Raw genomic sequence first — 16767 nt, 5'->3', positions numbered from 1 at the left:
TATTTGTAGCCTGGCAGCCCAAAATGAGTATGATGTCATGCAGTGTTTTCTGTGACTATAATCTCCATTTGCTTGGGAAATTTTGTAGCCTATCCATTGTTGTTATTTATTATCTAAAGACATTATACATTTAAATCCTTTTTTTTAATTGTATATATGTTTCATTTGTTTCCTATATACTAAGTGCATTTGTTGTAATTGTTATTTCTAATGTGTATTGATTGAGCTTATGTCTAATCTCATTTTGATCATTGCAGCTAAAGTATCTGGATTTGACAAAAGGTGCTGCTGAGAATTACAATCGTTCATGGTGGAAACGCCACGGAGTTGTCCTTGATGGAGAGATCGCAGCAGTCTGCCATAGACATGGAAATTATGATCTCTCTGCAAAGTCATATGAAAAAGTTTGTGCTCTTTATGCTGGAGAGGGATGGCAAAATTTATTAGCAGAAGTCCTTCCTAATTTAGCAGTGTCAGAAGATACTCAATGACCATGCTGGATATCTTGCTTCCTGTGTCAAATTGCTGTTTTTAGACAAAGGCCTATTCCTTGTCCAAGAAGTCAAGCATTCCAATCAGAAGTTGTCCGACTTGCTCATAGCGAAATGAAGCATCCAGTGCCCTTAGATGTGTCATCATTAATAGCATTCTCTGGAAATCCTGGACCACCACTGGAGTTATGTGATGGGGACCCTGGAACTCTATCGGTAATGGTGTGGAGCGGCTTTCCTGATGAGATTTCTCTTGAATCTTTGACTCTCACTCTTATAACTACATTCAGTGCAGATGAAGGTGTAAAGGTATGCTTTCTATCAGGCGCTTTCTGTTGTGTGGCATCACACTTGGTTGTTATTCAGTTTTTCTGACTAGTGATATAAGAAGAAACTATGAATTCTATGTCCTCTTGCTCTGATTTGTAGGTTATAAAGAGCTCCAGTGCTCTTGTATTAAAGCCAGGAAGGAATGATGTCACCTTGCCTCTGCCTCCTCAACGTTCCGCATCGTATGTCCTGGGTGTTCTAACAGGACAGATTGGAAATTTGAGATTCAGGTCCCACAGCTACTCAAGAGGTGGACCTCCAGATAGTGATGATTTTATGAGCTTTGAGAAGCCCATCCGTAAGTAACTCTGACATGATCTATACTCGGACAAGATACAATATCAAGGATACATGATAGATATGGGTGGCTGATGACTGTGATATGTACTGTTTCCCCTGTGGTTTTTAGTCCTCCACCATGCCTTATTTGTAATTAGTTTACTAAACAAGTAGGTGTTATAATAGTACTGTCCAATAAGATGATATGATGGACTCTGATGGAGCGAGATTGGGGTCTGATGGGCCCAAATCTCTTTATTACTGTTCATCATTGCATTCAAAGTGATGAACCTTGTGGACAATGATTTTCCATAACCCATTGGTTTGTGTTTTACTTACCCTTGAAGTACTGTGTTTACTTATGGACCTGTTCCAATCATCTGAATCATATTCAGGTGTCCAAGCCAAGGCCTCTAGTTGATCTCTCAGCAGTCGTTTCGTTTGCATTGCTGATGAATGAAGCTCAATGGGTTGGCTTGATTGTAAGACCTATTGATTACACTCTTAAAGGAGCAATCTTACTCGTAGATACTGGACCAGGTTTAAAAATTGTGGAGTCTCATATGATTGAGATGGAGAGTTGTACTGAGGCATTTGAGGGCTTGGGCCAGATAAAAAACTCCAATATTATCTCAACTGATAATTCTACTGGTGGGGGAGGATATGAACGGTTACCACTAGAGGTGGTAAATTAAAATTGCCAGATTGGGTGAGTAATTTGATGTCAGTTCTGTGGTTGCCAGTTCGTGCTATTGATGATAGATTGCTTATGGGAACTTCTGCAGGTAATGAGTTCCTCTCTGTTACTTGATGGGTTTTTTTCCATTTTGTTTCATGTCACCAATGCATATCTAAATGGGCATCTTGATTTGTGATCAGTCATTTCACAAAGACAAAATATTGTTGATGGAATGAGGACTCTTGCCCTGAAACTTGAATTTGGAGTCTCCCACAATCAGACATTTGAAAGGTATCCTTCTGATTGTCCATATTTGGATGTAACGTTTTTCCATTGATAAGCAGTTTTTCTGATGCAAACAAGAAAAATGTTTTCTATTGATAAGCATTTCAGATGTGCACAATCTTAAGATGATAATGGAGATCTTAATGTGAAAGCACCTGGGTTTAATGTCTGTATGAAGCTCTTGTGGAAATCTTTAGCTCTACTGATGTTGATGCTCAGGACTGTTACTGTATTATCCTTTATATGTAAGCACACACGTATCAGACAAGTGCAAAGATGGTACTTTATTGCTGCAGGTATTTATCTTAAAATTTCTATCTTTTTTATCCTTTTGGTAATCCTTATTTTATTCGTAGTTGTATTATTGTGTTCATTAACTCCGCCACAGCCAGTCCCAAGACGGTCATGCTGGTCTCAATCTTGGATAAAGGAGGAGGGTTGTGTTGTGTAGGTCAGCCAATGTAAACTTTGCCACATCTTTTCAGACTGTTATTGTGTTCATTGTAACCTTGTATTGTTTTCTCATTATTGGAATTATTAGATTCATCATAACCTAGTATTGTTTTCTCGTTATCATATGCTTGGTATGCCCTCTCTTAGAGCCTTAGGCTTTAACGTATTAGGAGCATGCTCCCACAAGTTCATTGTTGATATTTGGTATTAGGATTTGAATTTTTGAATTTTCAGGGTTTACGGCCTTTGAGTTTGAAACCCGTAAAAAAAAAGAAAACAATTTCAATATAACCCCTCTTATTATTCCTATCATGTGATAATGATTTCTAAAAGTATGTATCAGACCCCCTCCTCACTTCCCTCCCCATCCTTAGTATCTTTACCCCTATTCCCCAAACAGAATGTGTAAATTTTTTCCCAATCCTCTCTCTTTTTTGTCCCTCAAAAAAGGAAGAGATGAGGAAGGTGAATTATTGAGTTGAAAATAATTCTTTGGGGCAGTTAGTGAGTTTAGTGAGTTAAAATTAAAGAAGGAAGAGGAGAGATGTGTGGAGGGGTGGGGTGATGCATAATTATAAAATTAATGGAGCGCGATAGGCAAAATAAGGGAGGGATTATTATGAGATCAAATAAAGTTTTAGGGGCCCATACAAAATTTTCCCAAAAATTTGATTTGCCATTTGCATTTGTGAAGATATTGGCTGCCATGTTATAAATCTAGGTGGTCCTGCATTCCCAAGTGAAGGCTACACTGACCATCTGCGATGCCTGGATGGATCTCCAAGGAGGTTTTGTTCATGTTGGGAAGGATGATGGGCGACCAACTCCTAGCTTCTTTCCTCTTTCAATTTGTTCATCTTCTAGGGCAGGAATCATGTTCTGCATCCGCCTTGGCAGCACAACCAATGGAGGTATAGAATTTCTCATCTTTACTTTTGCTTAAGCAATTTAAACATCCAAGCGGTTCCTAGAAAATTGACATATGTTAGCTACTTAATTTTCGTGAAATTGTAGACAAGGAATATCTCTTCAATTATTTTTTTCCCTTTCTTTTTCTCCTTAGTCATTTATGTTGAGTATTTATTTTGTCAGGTACTAGAGTAATCATTTTTAAGAGTGATAGAAATGCAAGGAAAGAGTCTAATATATCAACTGAATATATGTACTATTAGAATATAAGCTAGATCCAGCTATGTTGAGCTGTTGTCTGATGCAATCAATCATAGGAATCACACTTTGTCACAAACAGATGTTGGTTTTCAGAAAAGAAAAATTCAATATAGTTGGGTAAAATTTATTGCATTTGACATCTTGAGGAAACCATTATGTTTTAGGAACCATCACCTGGTGGAGTACTTTGAGAATTTCTGTTCCCGTCCCCTCCATTTTCCAATACCGAGGTTTTCATAGATGTTTCAATGATTGACGAGATGCCGAATTTTGTCATCCTAACATAAATTTATGTTTCTTGTCCAATTGAATCATCAATCAGAATTGGGGCAGCATACACACACGTGACACACACACACATATTCTTGATTTTTGAAGAAATTGATATATATAAATATCTGTTGTCTTATATTCTTGTTCTGTTACACACACGGACGCACGCACACACACACACACACACACACACACACACACACATATATATATATATATATATAATTTTTTTTTTTTGAAGAAATTGACTCTTATATAATCTCTATTTTCTTATATTTTTATTCTATTGTAATATATGAGATATGAATATTCTACTGATGAAATAATAGTTCTATTACTAAATAATCAATAAATAATGAAACAATTGTAAAAATAATATTTGTTTTTTCAAGTAGTTCAGCAGTGGTAATCGAAATTGGGACGTTTCGTTGCTATCGTCAGGAACAAACCATTCAAGCCCAAGCCTTCTTTGCTATTGTCAGGAACAAACCATTCAAGCCCAAGCCCTATTCCTAACTATATTAAATGAAACAACCAATTTTTTTTTGTGTCTGTGTTTGTATGTGTACGTTTGGTATGGATTTTAATTGATTATGTTTTAATTATAAATAAATATTAATAGAAATAAGTTTTCCTAAAAAGTATCGAAATAAGTTTTCCTAAAAAGTATCTATTGTATTAGTGTTTCGTTTATTACATAGTGATATTTCATATTCATGTTACCTATATGACATAATCTTACTCATAGGCCATTTGTATAACATGAAATATTAGATTCGATTCAATATTATAATAAAGGGAAGTCTATCAAAATACCCATAAGCGATGAACTATTCAACATTTTACCCAGTTGCTATTATTCCAACTTGTGTTAAATTGTTAATCTCTTATGGGTAATATGATGAATTTCCCTATAATAATTATGGGTAATTTGAGAATTTCCCTATAATAAAGTGAAGGGAAGATATGAATCAGAGAAGAATTATTAGAAATCAGAATTTCAGATAGAACACACTGTATCCTATATGAAATATGAAAACCCTATATGAAATATGAAACCTTAACTTAAACGTGAAATAGAAGATTGTTAGACATAATGAGAAGATACTATTGAGGATATTATTGGTCTGTGATTTGAAACTCCAAATCGTGTGACCAAAACCTGTTGCTTTATTGCTAACAACTAAATACCTATCCATGAGTGTCTATCATTTGTTACCGTATGGCAAGAGCATGGGGAATTTCAAAAAGTGGATTCTGAGAGTATAAAAAACACATGAGATAGATGCTTACAACCTGCTTTTACATTTTCCAATACTCCAACCAATGCGGAACCAATGTTAGGCATATGAACAGTTATGTTTCTCTTTTTTTGCCTGAGAGTTGCTTTGGATACCATCCATCTCTGTAGTTTTTCTATCAGGATTCAGTGATTGTTATGTTGTTGCAGATGAGTCTGAGCTATTAAAATCACACAGTATCTTGAACATTAGATACAGAATATCTGGAGATTGAGCTCTTGGAGCTCATTCCCCTATGGTTCATGGTAGACAAGATGCAAGTACTGGATCTAGGGAATTCCTATTTAAGAGTTCAATTGTCTTGCAAAGGCCAGTGCTTGAACCTTCTTTAGCTGTGGGTTTCCTTCCCTTGCCATCAGATGGTCTATGAGTGGGCAAACTGGTCAGTATGCGATGGAGAGTTGAGAGACGACATCGAAGGAGGAGCACCTTCAATCCATGATGTAAGTAAATGGAAGAATTTATTTTTGCTTGGAGGGTTGTCACAATACAATGTCCTTGGTGTAATTCACTATCACAGCTTTTAACGAAATGGCCTTTTTTTCTTTTCAAAATTAAGAAATATCACTAATGCAAAGAGTCAGATGCATTTAGTCTTAATTATTGAAAACCATTGATCTATCAGTAAAAAAAGGGTTGCTTACTCTAGTCTACAAGATGGTCTAATTCCTTTGCTTCTTCCATAAATTTAAATTTTACAACAAAAACAGTTATAATTGTATTACTTAAAATCTTTGGAGGTGTTACTGCTTCTATTATCTTTCATCAGTTTGAGAAAATCAGAGTTATTCTGGTGAAAAGACAGAAATACCCTGTCAATTTTAAGGGCCCAATGGGAGTAAATATAAAGGACACCTTGCGGCCTTGGACTTCCACTATCTCCAATGTTTAATGGTGGGTGAAATGTAGATTGTCCCTATTGATTAGAGAAGTCCCAAATATTTGGCGACTTCTATGACCGACTTGGTACTTTCACTATGAAGTTTTGATCAGAGATCTGTTGGCTGTCATAGTTTGGTTAGTGTATTTTCATAGGATGATAAGCTCACATGCTCACTGTTTTCTTCTGTTGATTTTTATGTGGCAGGATGAAGTGTTGTATGAAGTTGATGCAAATCCAGAGAATTGGATGGTCGCGGGAAGGAAACGTGGGCATGTTTCACTGTCCATGGAACAAGATTCTTACCTCTTGGATTAGTGTATTTGATTATGAGTTCTTCGAAACTTGAAATAATGCTATCTCTGCGTTCATCTTTATTTAACTACATGCATAGTTTAAAGTCACAATAATTGGTCCTTCAATGAATTGCGTAATACCTAATTAATCAGTCATAGATGAAGGAACCGTTGGTTGATTGGTAATATAAATGTTCCATGTGCTCTCTAAGTGGGCCCATGAAAAATATCCCCTCAACCATTTGGATGTGGTTAGGCATAGAAATATTAGCTGCTCATTCACATGAGGTGAATACCATTTAACTTGATTTATAAAAATTTGCATGGGATGGAGTTCTTATAAATTTCCTACTTATTCTAAGCTCAATGATTACCCCTTAATTACTGCTTTGGTGAAAAAGGTTGAGAAACTTCCAGTTTTGGAATTGTTTTTAACCATGTTTCAAACCCAAATATTTGGATTAGTTCCCTTGATGTTTTTCTTAAAAAGTGTCCTTTTAGTGTCTTTAAGGAAATTGACCAAAATTCAGTAGCTCTGGTTGAACTTGAGATTCAAATTTGAAGAATAAACGGGGGATGTCAAAATAGTGGTGTTTGATTTCCACCAAGGGCATAATAGAATTTTGGATGAAATTTTTGGAAATGTTTTCCATGCTTATCCATAATTTTCATGCACTTCTAACCTCTATGCACGCTGATGAATGCATGATACATGGATGGACAATCATCCCTGCTTGTAACTTCTGAAAAATCTTTATGTTTTTGGTATTTTACTACTACTACTACTGACTACTACTACCCAATTGGGTGTAGTTGTAAAAATTGAAGTCACTCTGTTTAAATCCATTGTAGGTTCCCGGATAGTTATTTCAGTCATATGTGTGCCCTTGATGGCTGGTTATTTGCGTCACCCTCAACTTGGGCTACCTCACGCGGATGTCACCAGCATAAGCTGCAATCCTGCAGGTCCACACGTGGTTTGTGTGTTGCCTTCAACCCTCAGCTCATCATTTTGCATCCCAGTGTGAAGGTACATCATCTTATTTGGCCTTTTCTGTGTAATTGAGCCCACCACCCTCCCCCCCTTCTCCTCTCTCTCTCTGTCTCTCTCTCTCATCTCATCTCTTGTGCATGCGTGATTCCCCTGTCAACATTATATATTGAGCTTATTCGGTTTTGCTGGTTCTTTATGTGATGGTCTGATTTTTTTTGATGATGATTTAAAGGTCTGCATTTTGTATTTATATGTGAATTCTCATAATGTACCTTTACGGTCTTGTAATAGTGGGATGCTTGGTAACTAGTTGAGTTTTATGCTGGAAAAATCATCTTGGGAACTCATTTCAAAACTGAAATGATGGGTAGAAACTGATCTTGAATAAGAAAGAAAAAAGCAAATCTCCTTTTTGGGATGCAACTTCTGAAAGTTCTATCAAGCTTCCCCGATGTTCTTCTGTCAAGACAAATGCCATTTAAAGTTTACATATAACCTTAATTTCTTTTCAGATGCATTGCATAAAAGAATGTTTCACGTGCATACATGGGTGCCTGACAATGCGAATCTCATATTTAACTTGATCTCCATTGATTTGTTGGCTCCGTTTTGCAGAAGTGGAGCATGTAGCCAGCCCTATTTTTTTCTTCTGCTATTACTCCACTTCGTCCTAAAAATCTTTTAAGTTTCTCAGCTATGAACTCATTGCGTGTGTAAAGACACGAAAAATTAAAATTAGTACACCCAACATACGAAAGTCTACTATCAAGATTAAGTTTCACTAATTGTAACATACATGTTTAATATCGGAGCGTGAGACTAAGAACCTTTGGGTAATCAAACATCCCACACTAATTGGAGCAGGTGGAGACCTTGTCTCCTTTAGCAAATAATGACTGTAGAGGTATGGTGCAACTTCAATTTTTATCATGGTATATATTTTTGATGTAAAATGTTTTTAGGATTATCTCAAATCTATTTTTATATTTAATTATAAAATTTTAAATTTAAAAAATAATTAAAATCATGTAGATAAACATATGAAAATCTTGAAAATCGACGGTGTAGATAATATGTTGTAAAATGTACTATTTCTTAGACTTAAAATCTTTTTATTTTTCATGGCCATACATCTCAATGTCGAGATGATCAATTAAAGGGTTTTTCAACATTAAAACTACATTTTCCGATGGAATTTTGAGGTGCATCCGTAGTTCTACATTATAACGTTGCATCCTTATATAAACTTTTTCCATGAAACATATCGGTTATAAAATGGATTTTTTTTATGAAAAAAACCTTACATCCTATTTTTAAAACATTGATTCCATTTGTAGAGGGGCAAATGGACTATTTTGCCCCTTTTAAAAATAAATTCATAATCTCATTTTTTTGAATCTTGCACAACTTTTTCCCATACTTTCTTCCTATAATCGTAATATTTTTAAGCTCCTCTCTCTCACATTCTCTCTATAAAAACTCTTTACTCATTTGTTCTTCACATTCTCTCTCTAAACACTGCCCGGGTTTCCACTATAACATTCTCTTTAGTCATCTCATATTCTCTCTTTAGAAATCTAATATACTTTTGCCTCTAATCGTGAAACTCATTTATTTCTTGCGGCTTTTTATATTCTTTTTAGAAACCCAATCTCATTTTTTACCCCACTTGCACTCTCTCTTTCAACCCCAACCCAATTATTGTCGCTTCTCACATTTTTTAGAAAGAGAGCATTCTCTCTTTCAACCCCAACCCTATTATTGTCGCTTCTCACAATTTTGAGAAAGAGAACGTGAGAAGGAAACAATGAATTGGGTTTTCCAATAGATGATGTGCAAGGAGGAGGTAAGAAACCATGGGAAAAAAGTGAGAGATGAGAAGCTTTAATATTTTGTTTTTAAAAGTAGGGTAAATCGGTCTATTTACCCATCTATGAAAAGTGGGAGGGCCAAGACAAAATCTCATGAGGTTTTATTTTTGGGTGCGGTTGGCATATGTAGCTGTGGATAGCTGTAGAGGTAAGGTGTACCCTCAAATTTTATCATGGTCTATAATTTTGATGTAAAATATTCTTAGGATTATCTCAAAATCTATTTTTATATCTAGTTATAAAATTTTAAATTTCAAAATGGTTAAAATCAAGTAGATCTATGAACATATAAAAATCTTGAAAATGGACGGTATAGATAATATATTTTAAAATGCACTATTTCTGTGATTGAAAATCTTTTTATTTTTTATGGTCATACATCTCGATGTCGAGATGATCAATCAAAGGGTTTTTAACATTAAAACGACCTTTTTCGATGGATTTTTGAGGTGTATCCGTAGTTCTACATTATAAGGTTGCATCTTTATACAAACTTTTATTTTTTTTTTTTAAAAAGAAAATTTTTATAAGGCTTTTGTTTTTAAAAATTCCCTTATAAAATTGAGGATGGACACTTGTTCTAAAATAAGAAAAATGTACCATGTGTCTCTGAATATTTCTTTTTAGGAAAACTTTATGTGAAGTCATCAGTCATATTCTATTGAAGTAAAGTGCACTTAAAAAAGTATTTCGGAAGGGAGTGTTCCAATGTTAAAAAACCCACCAATTTGATAATCTTGGTCTCAATATATATGGATAATGAAGACAAAATTCTTTAACCCTAAAAATAGTACATCTTGTAATAAATTATCTGAAACCTCTATATTTCAATATTTTTCAGTGTCTATATAACTACTCAATTTGTGTGATTTTTGGGATTTTAAATTTCATAACTAGAGATATAAATAGATTTTTACATCGTTTCCCACACCGAAACTACATCTCCAAAGAAAATTTAGAGATGCCATCACTTCTACAATACAAGGAGGCCACCTTATACATATCTCATGCTTCTTTTGAACCAGTAAAATAAGCCTTTTTCTTTTCTTTATTTATAATAATCTGTAAAGGTGGCATAGGTTTTGTGAGAGTAAGGGTTGACAAAGAAGTCTTCCCATTATTGTCCCATATACATATATTACATAATCTCCTATTGTGGCCCAAGCCTATTATCAGCTGATGGGAACCTATGCAGGCACTATCCTCAACTGCCGTTCCATGAATAATTTGTAAGCTTGCAAAATATACCCTTTACAAAATTGTGCCAATTATCCTGTAGTGTAAGTGACCAGAGAACCAATAGGTACCAGGCCATATATGAATATGAAGCTGGAGGATAAAGTGCTAGTGAGAATGAAAGGTGAGTGGGTTTTAAAGATCTCCTGTGCCCGGTGCATAAAAGTTTTAAACTCCTCTTTGGAGTGGCGCGAATAACATGTTATTTTGTACAAGGTTGAAGTGTAGGATTTCAAGCAAAATGAATCTCCTGTCACTAGTTCAAGAAGATGAGTGGTTGACATTAAATGCGGGTAAGTTTAATTTGGGTAGTCCAACATCATGGCTGGAGGCATAAGGTTGCAGTCTTAAACAATCAAAGTAAGGTGCGTATCAAAATTTTATCGTAAGATGTAATTTTGGAGTAAAAGTTTTTTGGATGACTTTAAAATCTATTTTTATCTCTGATTATAAAATTTTGAACTTCAAAAATAGTTCAAATCAAGTAGATCTATAAAAATATAAAAATCTTAAAAATGGACGGTTCAGATAATGTGTTGCAAGATGCACTATTTTTTACTTTGCATTTTTTTTTTATCCTATATCCATACATCTTGATACCGAGATGATCAATTAGAGGATTTTCAAACATTAAAACATTTTTTTACTGATGGATTTTTGCGGCGCCCCTTAATTGTGCATTTTACAATTGCGGTGTATTGTATGCTTTGGCCTAAGGGGAAATGATGCTGGCAAGCATGTACTAGCAACGTAACACTGCATATCAAGGTGTGCATAGGTTTACTACATAGCACGAATAGGCTCCAAGTGGTTAGGAAAGTGGGGGTGTTTGTCTTTAAGTTCCATTCCTATAATAACTAGATCTTTAAAAAAATAAAAGAAAATTGTACCTATTTCCTCAATTTGTACTTTCTAATCATTCCCACTCTCCTTTTTTTTTAAAAAAAAAAAAAAAAAAAAAATTTATACCACACTATTAATTCGCATTAAATTTTTTCGTTACTCCCCAGTAATTAAATTTTCTTTTTCGAAAAGTATATATAACTTTTCCAAAAATAAAATAAAGATTTGAGTACTTCTTAAAAGAGAGAAACTTGTCCCTTCAACGAGTTAAAACGATTGGCCACCATGTTAAAGGAGAGAGCATAACCCTTATCGCCTTGTCCTTGTCCATGTCCAAGTACGATCGACATTTTAAAACGACAAACTTGGGTGGACCCCCACCTGCTGCGTATCCTTGAGCCGTTTATAACACCATTGCAACTGCAAAAGGGGGCCCGCCGCCCCTCATCTCATCTCAATTATCATGCAACCTTTTCCTCTCACTAAGATATCTCACCGTGGAAAAAGTTTACATACGCTCTAAAAAGTGATTTATATGCCGACCCTAAATTTTTTTCTTAAATATGAAATGTTCGGTGGAAATTATAAAAACGTTGGTCTACTTGTTTTTTTTTTTTTCAAAATTGTCCCTCGGCCCGAGGATATCTTTATATCGAAAAAAAAAAAATTTAAAGTTTTTTTTGTTAGTAAGGCAATGCCCCAAAGTTTGGGGCAATGCCCCAAAGTTTGGGGCATTGCCCTACTAATGAATTTTTTTAAAAAAGTAAAATAAAATTCAGATAGAGGATTCTTTCTTGGGGAAATTTTGAAAAAAAAAAAAATATAGTGGTTGATCGGCCTTCTTTATAATTTCTGCCTGCCTATAAATAGAGCATTTCATGTTTTAGAAAAAATTTTAGGGTTTGTACATAAATCACTCAACAATCAAATTGAGGCGCACCTCAAAAATTAAGTGGAAGCGGGTATTTGGATGTTGAAAAATCCTTGCATTGATAACCTCGGTCTCCCAAATGTATAGATGTGAAAAAAATAGATTTCAAGCTTAAGAAAAATGCATCTTGTAATGCATTTATTTGTGCCGTCAATTATCAATATTTCCAAGTATTTATAGATCTACTCGGTCTACACTATTTATAAGTTTTAAATTTTATTATTAGACATAAAATAAATTTTTAGGTCCTCACAAATAATTTTTCCGCGGAAAAATCATCTTTGGACATTATTTATGCCAAATTTGATTGTTTTAAGGCCTCAGCACGATAACCTCTCACCATGAAATAAACAGATAAGGAAACCACTCCTATGTGGTAGCCATAGATTCGTACTTGTCCAACCGAAGGGCTCACCAACATCCACAGGCACCCCAACTCCAAATCCCATTTCCCTTTTTCAAATCCCGAAAAAAGAAAAGACAAAAGAAGAAGAAGAAGCCCATTTTTATTTATTTATATAAGACAAAGGGAGAAAAAGAGAGGACATTACTTTTGAAATGGGGGGTTTTCCTTCTAGTTTTTAGGTTCTTACACAGGATGAGTGAGGACGAGGAGAGAGAAGAGATCATCAAATGGTTCGAGAACTTAACAGAGCGTGCCCAAGAAGTGCAGAGTGAGACTCTTAGAGAGATAATTGAGTTGAATCTGGGGGCTGAGTATTTGAAGAAATGGATTGGTGCAAGTGCAAGTGTATTTGATTTTGATGATTCAGATGTGGAAGCATGTTATAGTAGCTGTGTGCCACTGGCCACTCATGCAGATTTTGAGCCTTACATAAAGAGGATTTCTGATGGGGATGCATCCCCCATTCTCACTCATAAACCCATCCCTTCCCTCTCCCTCAGGTCCAGTCTCCCTGAGCTTTTCTTTCAGTGTATTTCTTTCTCTCTCATGCCTTTCTTGTTCTTCATTTCAGCTCGGGAACAACAGAAGGAAGAGCCAAGTGTCTTCCCTTCACGTGCCACAGTGCTCAGTCTTCAGTGCAGGTCTTCAGGGTGGCTGCTGCTTATAGATCCAGGTTTTTGTCAATACAAATTTATGTAATCTTACTGAACTTTCTCTTCAGTTTTTAAGATGAAAACTAAATGTTCACAACCTTGAACAATGCTTATAGAATCCAGGTTTTTTTAATACAAATTTCTCAACTTTCTCTTCAGTTTTTAAGATCAAACCTAAACGTTCACAACCTTGAACAAGAATTTCCTTCTCTCTCTCTCTCTCGAGCATTTCTATTTCTTATCACTCCTTTTGGTTGCTTTTGCTGTCTTTCGGAAAGGAATTATCTCTCTCTCTCTCTCTCTCAGACGTTTCTAATTCATGTCATTCCCTTCGCTAGCTTTTTCTGTCTCTCAGAAGTGTTCTTTTGACCAATAGCAATAAAAAAGTATTCTTATCTCTTTGCATTATTGCTCTCTCTCACGTTTGTTTTGGTGGGTTTTAGGGTGTTCCCCATCAGAAGTGGAGGCAAAATCCTAGAGTTCATTTACGGTCGGAAACCGACCAAAACAAAGGGAGGCTTACCAGTAACAACTGCCACCACCCACTACTTTACCAGCAAAGAATTCAAAGAAAAGCAGAAAACAACAAAGGCCTTCACCTGTAGCCCAGATGAAGTCATTAACGCCACAGATCACAAACAAGCCACATATTGCCATCTCCTCTTTGGTCTCCTCTACTCCAATCAAGTTGAATTCCTGAGCTCCACCTTCTCCTTTGCCTTAGTCCAGGCCTTCAAAGCATTTGAGCAATCATGGCAAGAACTTTGCACAGACATAAGAGATGGAACCCTGAGCCCAAGAATCACTTCACCCGAACTAAGACGAGCCGTAGTCGGCTCGTTTACTTTGGACCCGGAGCTGGCTCGGTCCATAGAAGAGAGGTGCAATGGGCTGGATGATTGGTTTGGTGTCATTCCAAAGCTTTGGCCTAATGCAAAGTATGTTTATTCTATAATGACTGGTGCCATGCAACCATATGTGAAGAAGTTGAGGCATTATTCAGGGGATTTGCCTCTTGTTAGTGCAGAATATGGTGCATCAGAGTGTTGGATTGGGGTGAATATTGAGCCTACAGAGCCCCCTGAGAGGGTTACCTTTGTTGTGGTCCCTAACTTGGCTTATTTTGAGTTTATTCCACTTTTTAGGAGGACGAGTTTTGCGGTAGGGGTTGATGATTTTGATGAAGGGAGACCTGTGGGGATGGGAGGTGTTCAAGTGGGGGGCGAGTATGAAGTTGTGGTCACCACTTTTACAGGTGAGGCAGGCTCCTCTCTCTCTCTCTCTCTCTCTCTCCATTCCCTTCCTCTTTCTATTTATATGCATCACTTTCCCTCTTACTCTGTCTCTCTATTTTTTCTAAATTGGACTCTGTCGTATCTATCGGAGTAACCACAAGCTGTGTTTACAACTTGTAGTGCTCCGCACGGGCCCTAGAAAAATGTAGGGCATGGGCCACAAACTCCTAAACTATTTGAAACAGCCATAAGCGTCTGTTTTCCCTATTGAATTACCCAAAAAAAAAAAAAAAGAAGAAAAATTGTTTCATGCGGGCTGGACCGCATTCCTATATATGCGGTCAAGAAATTGTAAAGCATCAATCTTAAAGATGGATGCTAGTAGGTGTTCCACATGAAAACAAAAGAAGCTAACGATCCAAATGTTTTTTTACTAGAAGTTTTATTTATTTTTTCATATTCATGATCTCCATGCCAGAGATTACATGTACTTAAAAATTAAGTCCTAAAATCCATCTCAAAAATATATTTATTAAGAGACCTGCATTTTTAGATATGCGGGCTTGGCCGCATAAAAACCGGGTCCCAAAACAAAAATGAAAAAGAAGTGAAAGAAAAACAGCTAACTGTTGGTGTTATGTATTCCTAGGACTCTACAGGTATAGGCTAGGGGACGTTGTGCAAGTGGTAGGTTTCCATAATGGCTCGCCCAAGCTGAGCTTCGTGGGTCGAAGAAAGCTCATTCTCACTCTAACCATAGACAAGAACACTGAGAAAGACTTGCAGCTCGCTGTAGAGAGGGGGTCTCGGTTCCTCAGCCGAGCCGAGTTGGTCGATTTCACAAGCCATGCTGACTTATCAGCCTCACCTGGTCACTATGTTGTTTATTGGGAGCTTTGTGGTCATGAGGAAGAAGAAGAAGAGTGGTTGTTAAAGGAGTGTTGTAGAGTGATGGATGAGGCGTTTGCAGATGAAGGTTACAAGGCTTCGAGGAGGGATAATGGCATAGGGCCATTGGAGCTTTGCATAGTGGAAGAGGGGACATTTAGGAAGATATTAGAGCATTTTATTAGTAAGGGGGGAGCCATGAGCCAGTTCAAGATGCCTAGGTGCACTAGTGACCCGGTCTTGTTGAGCATACTCAATGGATCCACCATGCGTAGCTTCCTTAGCACGGCTTATAGATAGACAACAAAAATCTCTCTCTCTCTCTCTCTCTCTCTCTCCAAACTACAAATTTCTATTGTAATTTGTTTACAATTAGTTTTTGTCCATCGTTTATGAATCTATCTCTCCAAACTACAAATTTCTATTGTAATTTGTTTACAATTAGTTTTTGTCCATCGTCTATGAATCTACTGACAAAACCAACAATCCCCTCTCTCTCTCTCTCAAATTTTGAAAGGGTATTTGCCATCTGTTTCATCTGATGGATGGTAAGTATGAGGCCTGACCGAGCTGGGTCGCACAGCCCATTGCCAGCCCTAATAAATGGTGGATGAATAAGTGTACTGATGTAGTACACCATATGGTGCAGCAATTATGTATGTACTACATGTACATATACTCTCTCTAAGTAAAGGCTGTAGTTATTTCATACAATTATACAAGTAAAATTTTCAATTTTAGTTGATTCAAACCATCTAAACAAAAATGTGGGAATCCTAAATTATGGTAATGCATATAAAGCAAAGTGAAAAACGATATATGACCATATAGTCTCATTGAGAATATGACCTTTCATAGTGCAAGATGGCGGAATAGATTCGCATAACTGACTTCAACTAGTTGAGAAAAGGCTCTGATGATGATGATAATGATGTTGAAGATGATGCAAAATAATAGGAGATGTGGGGCCCGTATTCATGTCATTCTTATTTCTCTCTCTCTCTAAGTTGATGTTTATAAGAATAATGCAAAATAATAGGAGATATAGGGTCCATATCTGTGTCCTTCTTATCTCTCTCTAAGTAGAGTCATGGGTAGTTATCTTTCTCTATTTGGTGTTAGTGGGTAGTTATTTTGTAAGAATTATCAGATTATGTAACTTTGTAGGTAATGGCTAGTTGGAGTTATCTAATTACGTTTGTGACTCGTGGGTAGTAGCATAACTGATGTAGACGACTATATATGGGCATCATGTCATGAGATATGTACAACC

The 16767-nt window shown here is 36.2% G+C and overlaps 1 protein-coding gene and 1 pseudogene across 6 annotated transcripts in view; both read left to right on the top strand.

The window, feature by feature from the left end:
* Positions 1-7762, top strand: part of LOC18431540 (trafficking protein particle complex II-specific subunit 130 homolog) — a 40167-nt pseudogene extending 32405 nt beyond the window's left edge. The window contains exons 8-15 of the transcript XR_016049570.1: positions 258-800; positions 921-1125; positions 1488-1885; positions 1980-2081; positions 2287-2360; positions 3239-3428; positions 5411-5704; positions 6349-7762. The product of XR_016049570.1 is annotated as a trafficking protein particle complex II-specific subunit 130 homolog (transcript). The remainder of the gene's footprint in view (positions 1-257; positions 801-920; positions 1126-1487; positions 1886-1979; positions 2082-2286; positions 2361-3238; positions 3429-5410; positions 5705-6348) is intronic.
* A 5002-nt stretch (positions 7763-12764) lies between these two features.
* DFL2 (Auxin-responsive GH3 family protein) lies at positions 12765-15938 on the top strand. Of its 5 annotated transcripts, none has more exons than XM_011624018.3 (4): positions 12766-13218; positions 13290-13391; positions 13815-14626; positions 15256-15938. In XM_011624018.3, the coding sequence occupies exons 1-4, from the start codon at positions 12911-12913 to the stop codon at positions 15792-15794; spliced, it is 1761 nt and encodes a 586-aa protein (XP_011622320.1). In that variant the 5' UTR covers positions 12766-12910; the 3' UTR covers positions 15795-15938. The 5 variants fall into 5 exon arrangements, with proteins under 5 accessions (XP_020521033.1, XP_011622320.1, XP_088714644.1 ...); XM_088858519.1 differs by having other exon boundaries at positions 12831-13218; positions 15266-15938; XM_088858520.1 differs by having other exon boundaries at positions 12853-13218; positions 13290-13413; positions 15266-15938.
* Positions 15939-16767: the final 829 nt, after the last annotated feature.

The sequence above is a fragment of the Amborella trichopoda genome, chromosome 2 (genome assembly GCF_054954075.1).
Source record: "Amborella trichopoda isolate Santa Cruz 75 chromosome 2, AtrichopodaSantaCruz75HAP2 v2.0, whole genome shotgun sequence".
Lineage (NCBI taxonomy): Eukaryota > Viridiplantae > Streptophyta > Magnoliopsida > Amborellales > Amborellaceae > Amborella > Amborella trichopoda.
Note: the sequence above shows the minus strand (reverse complement) of the source record. Positions and strands in the feature narration are given on the sequence as shown.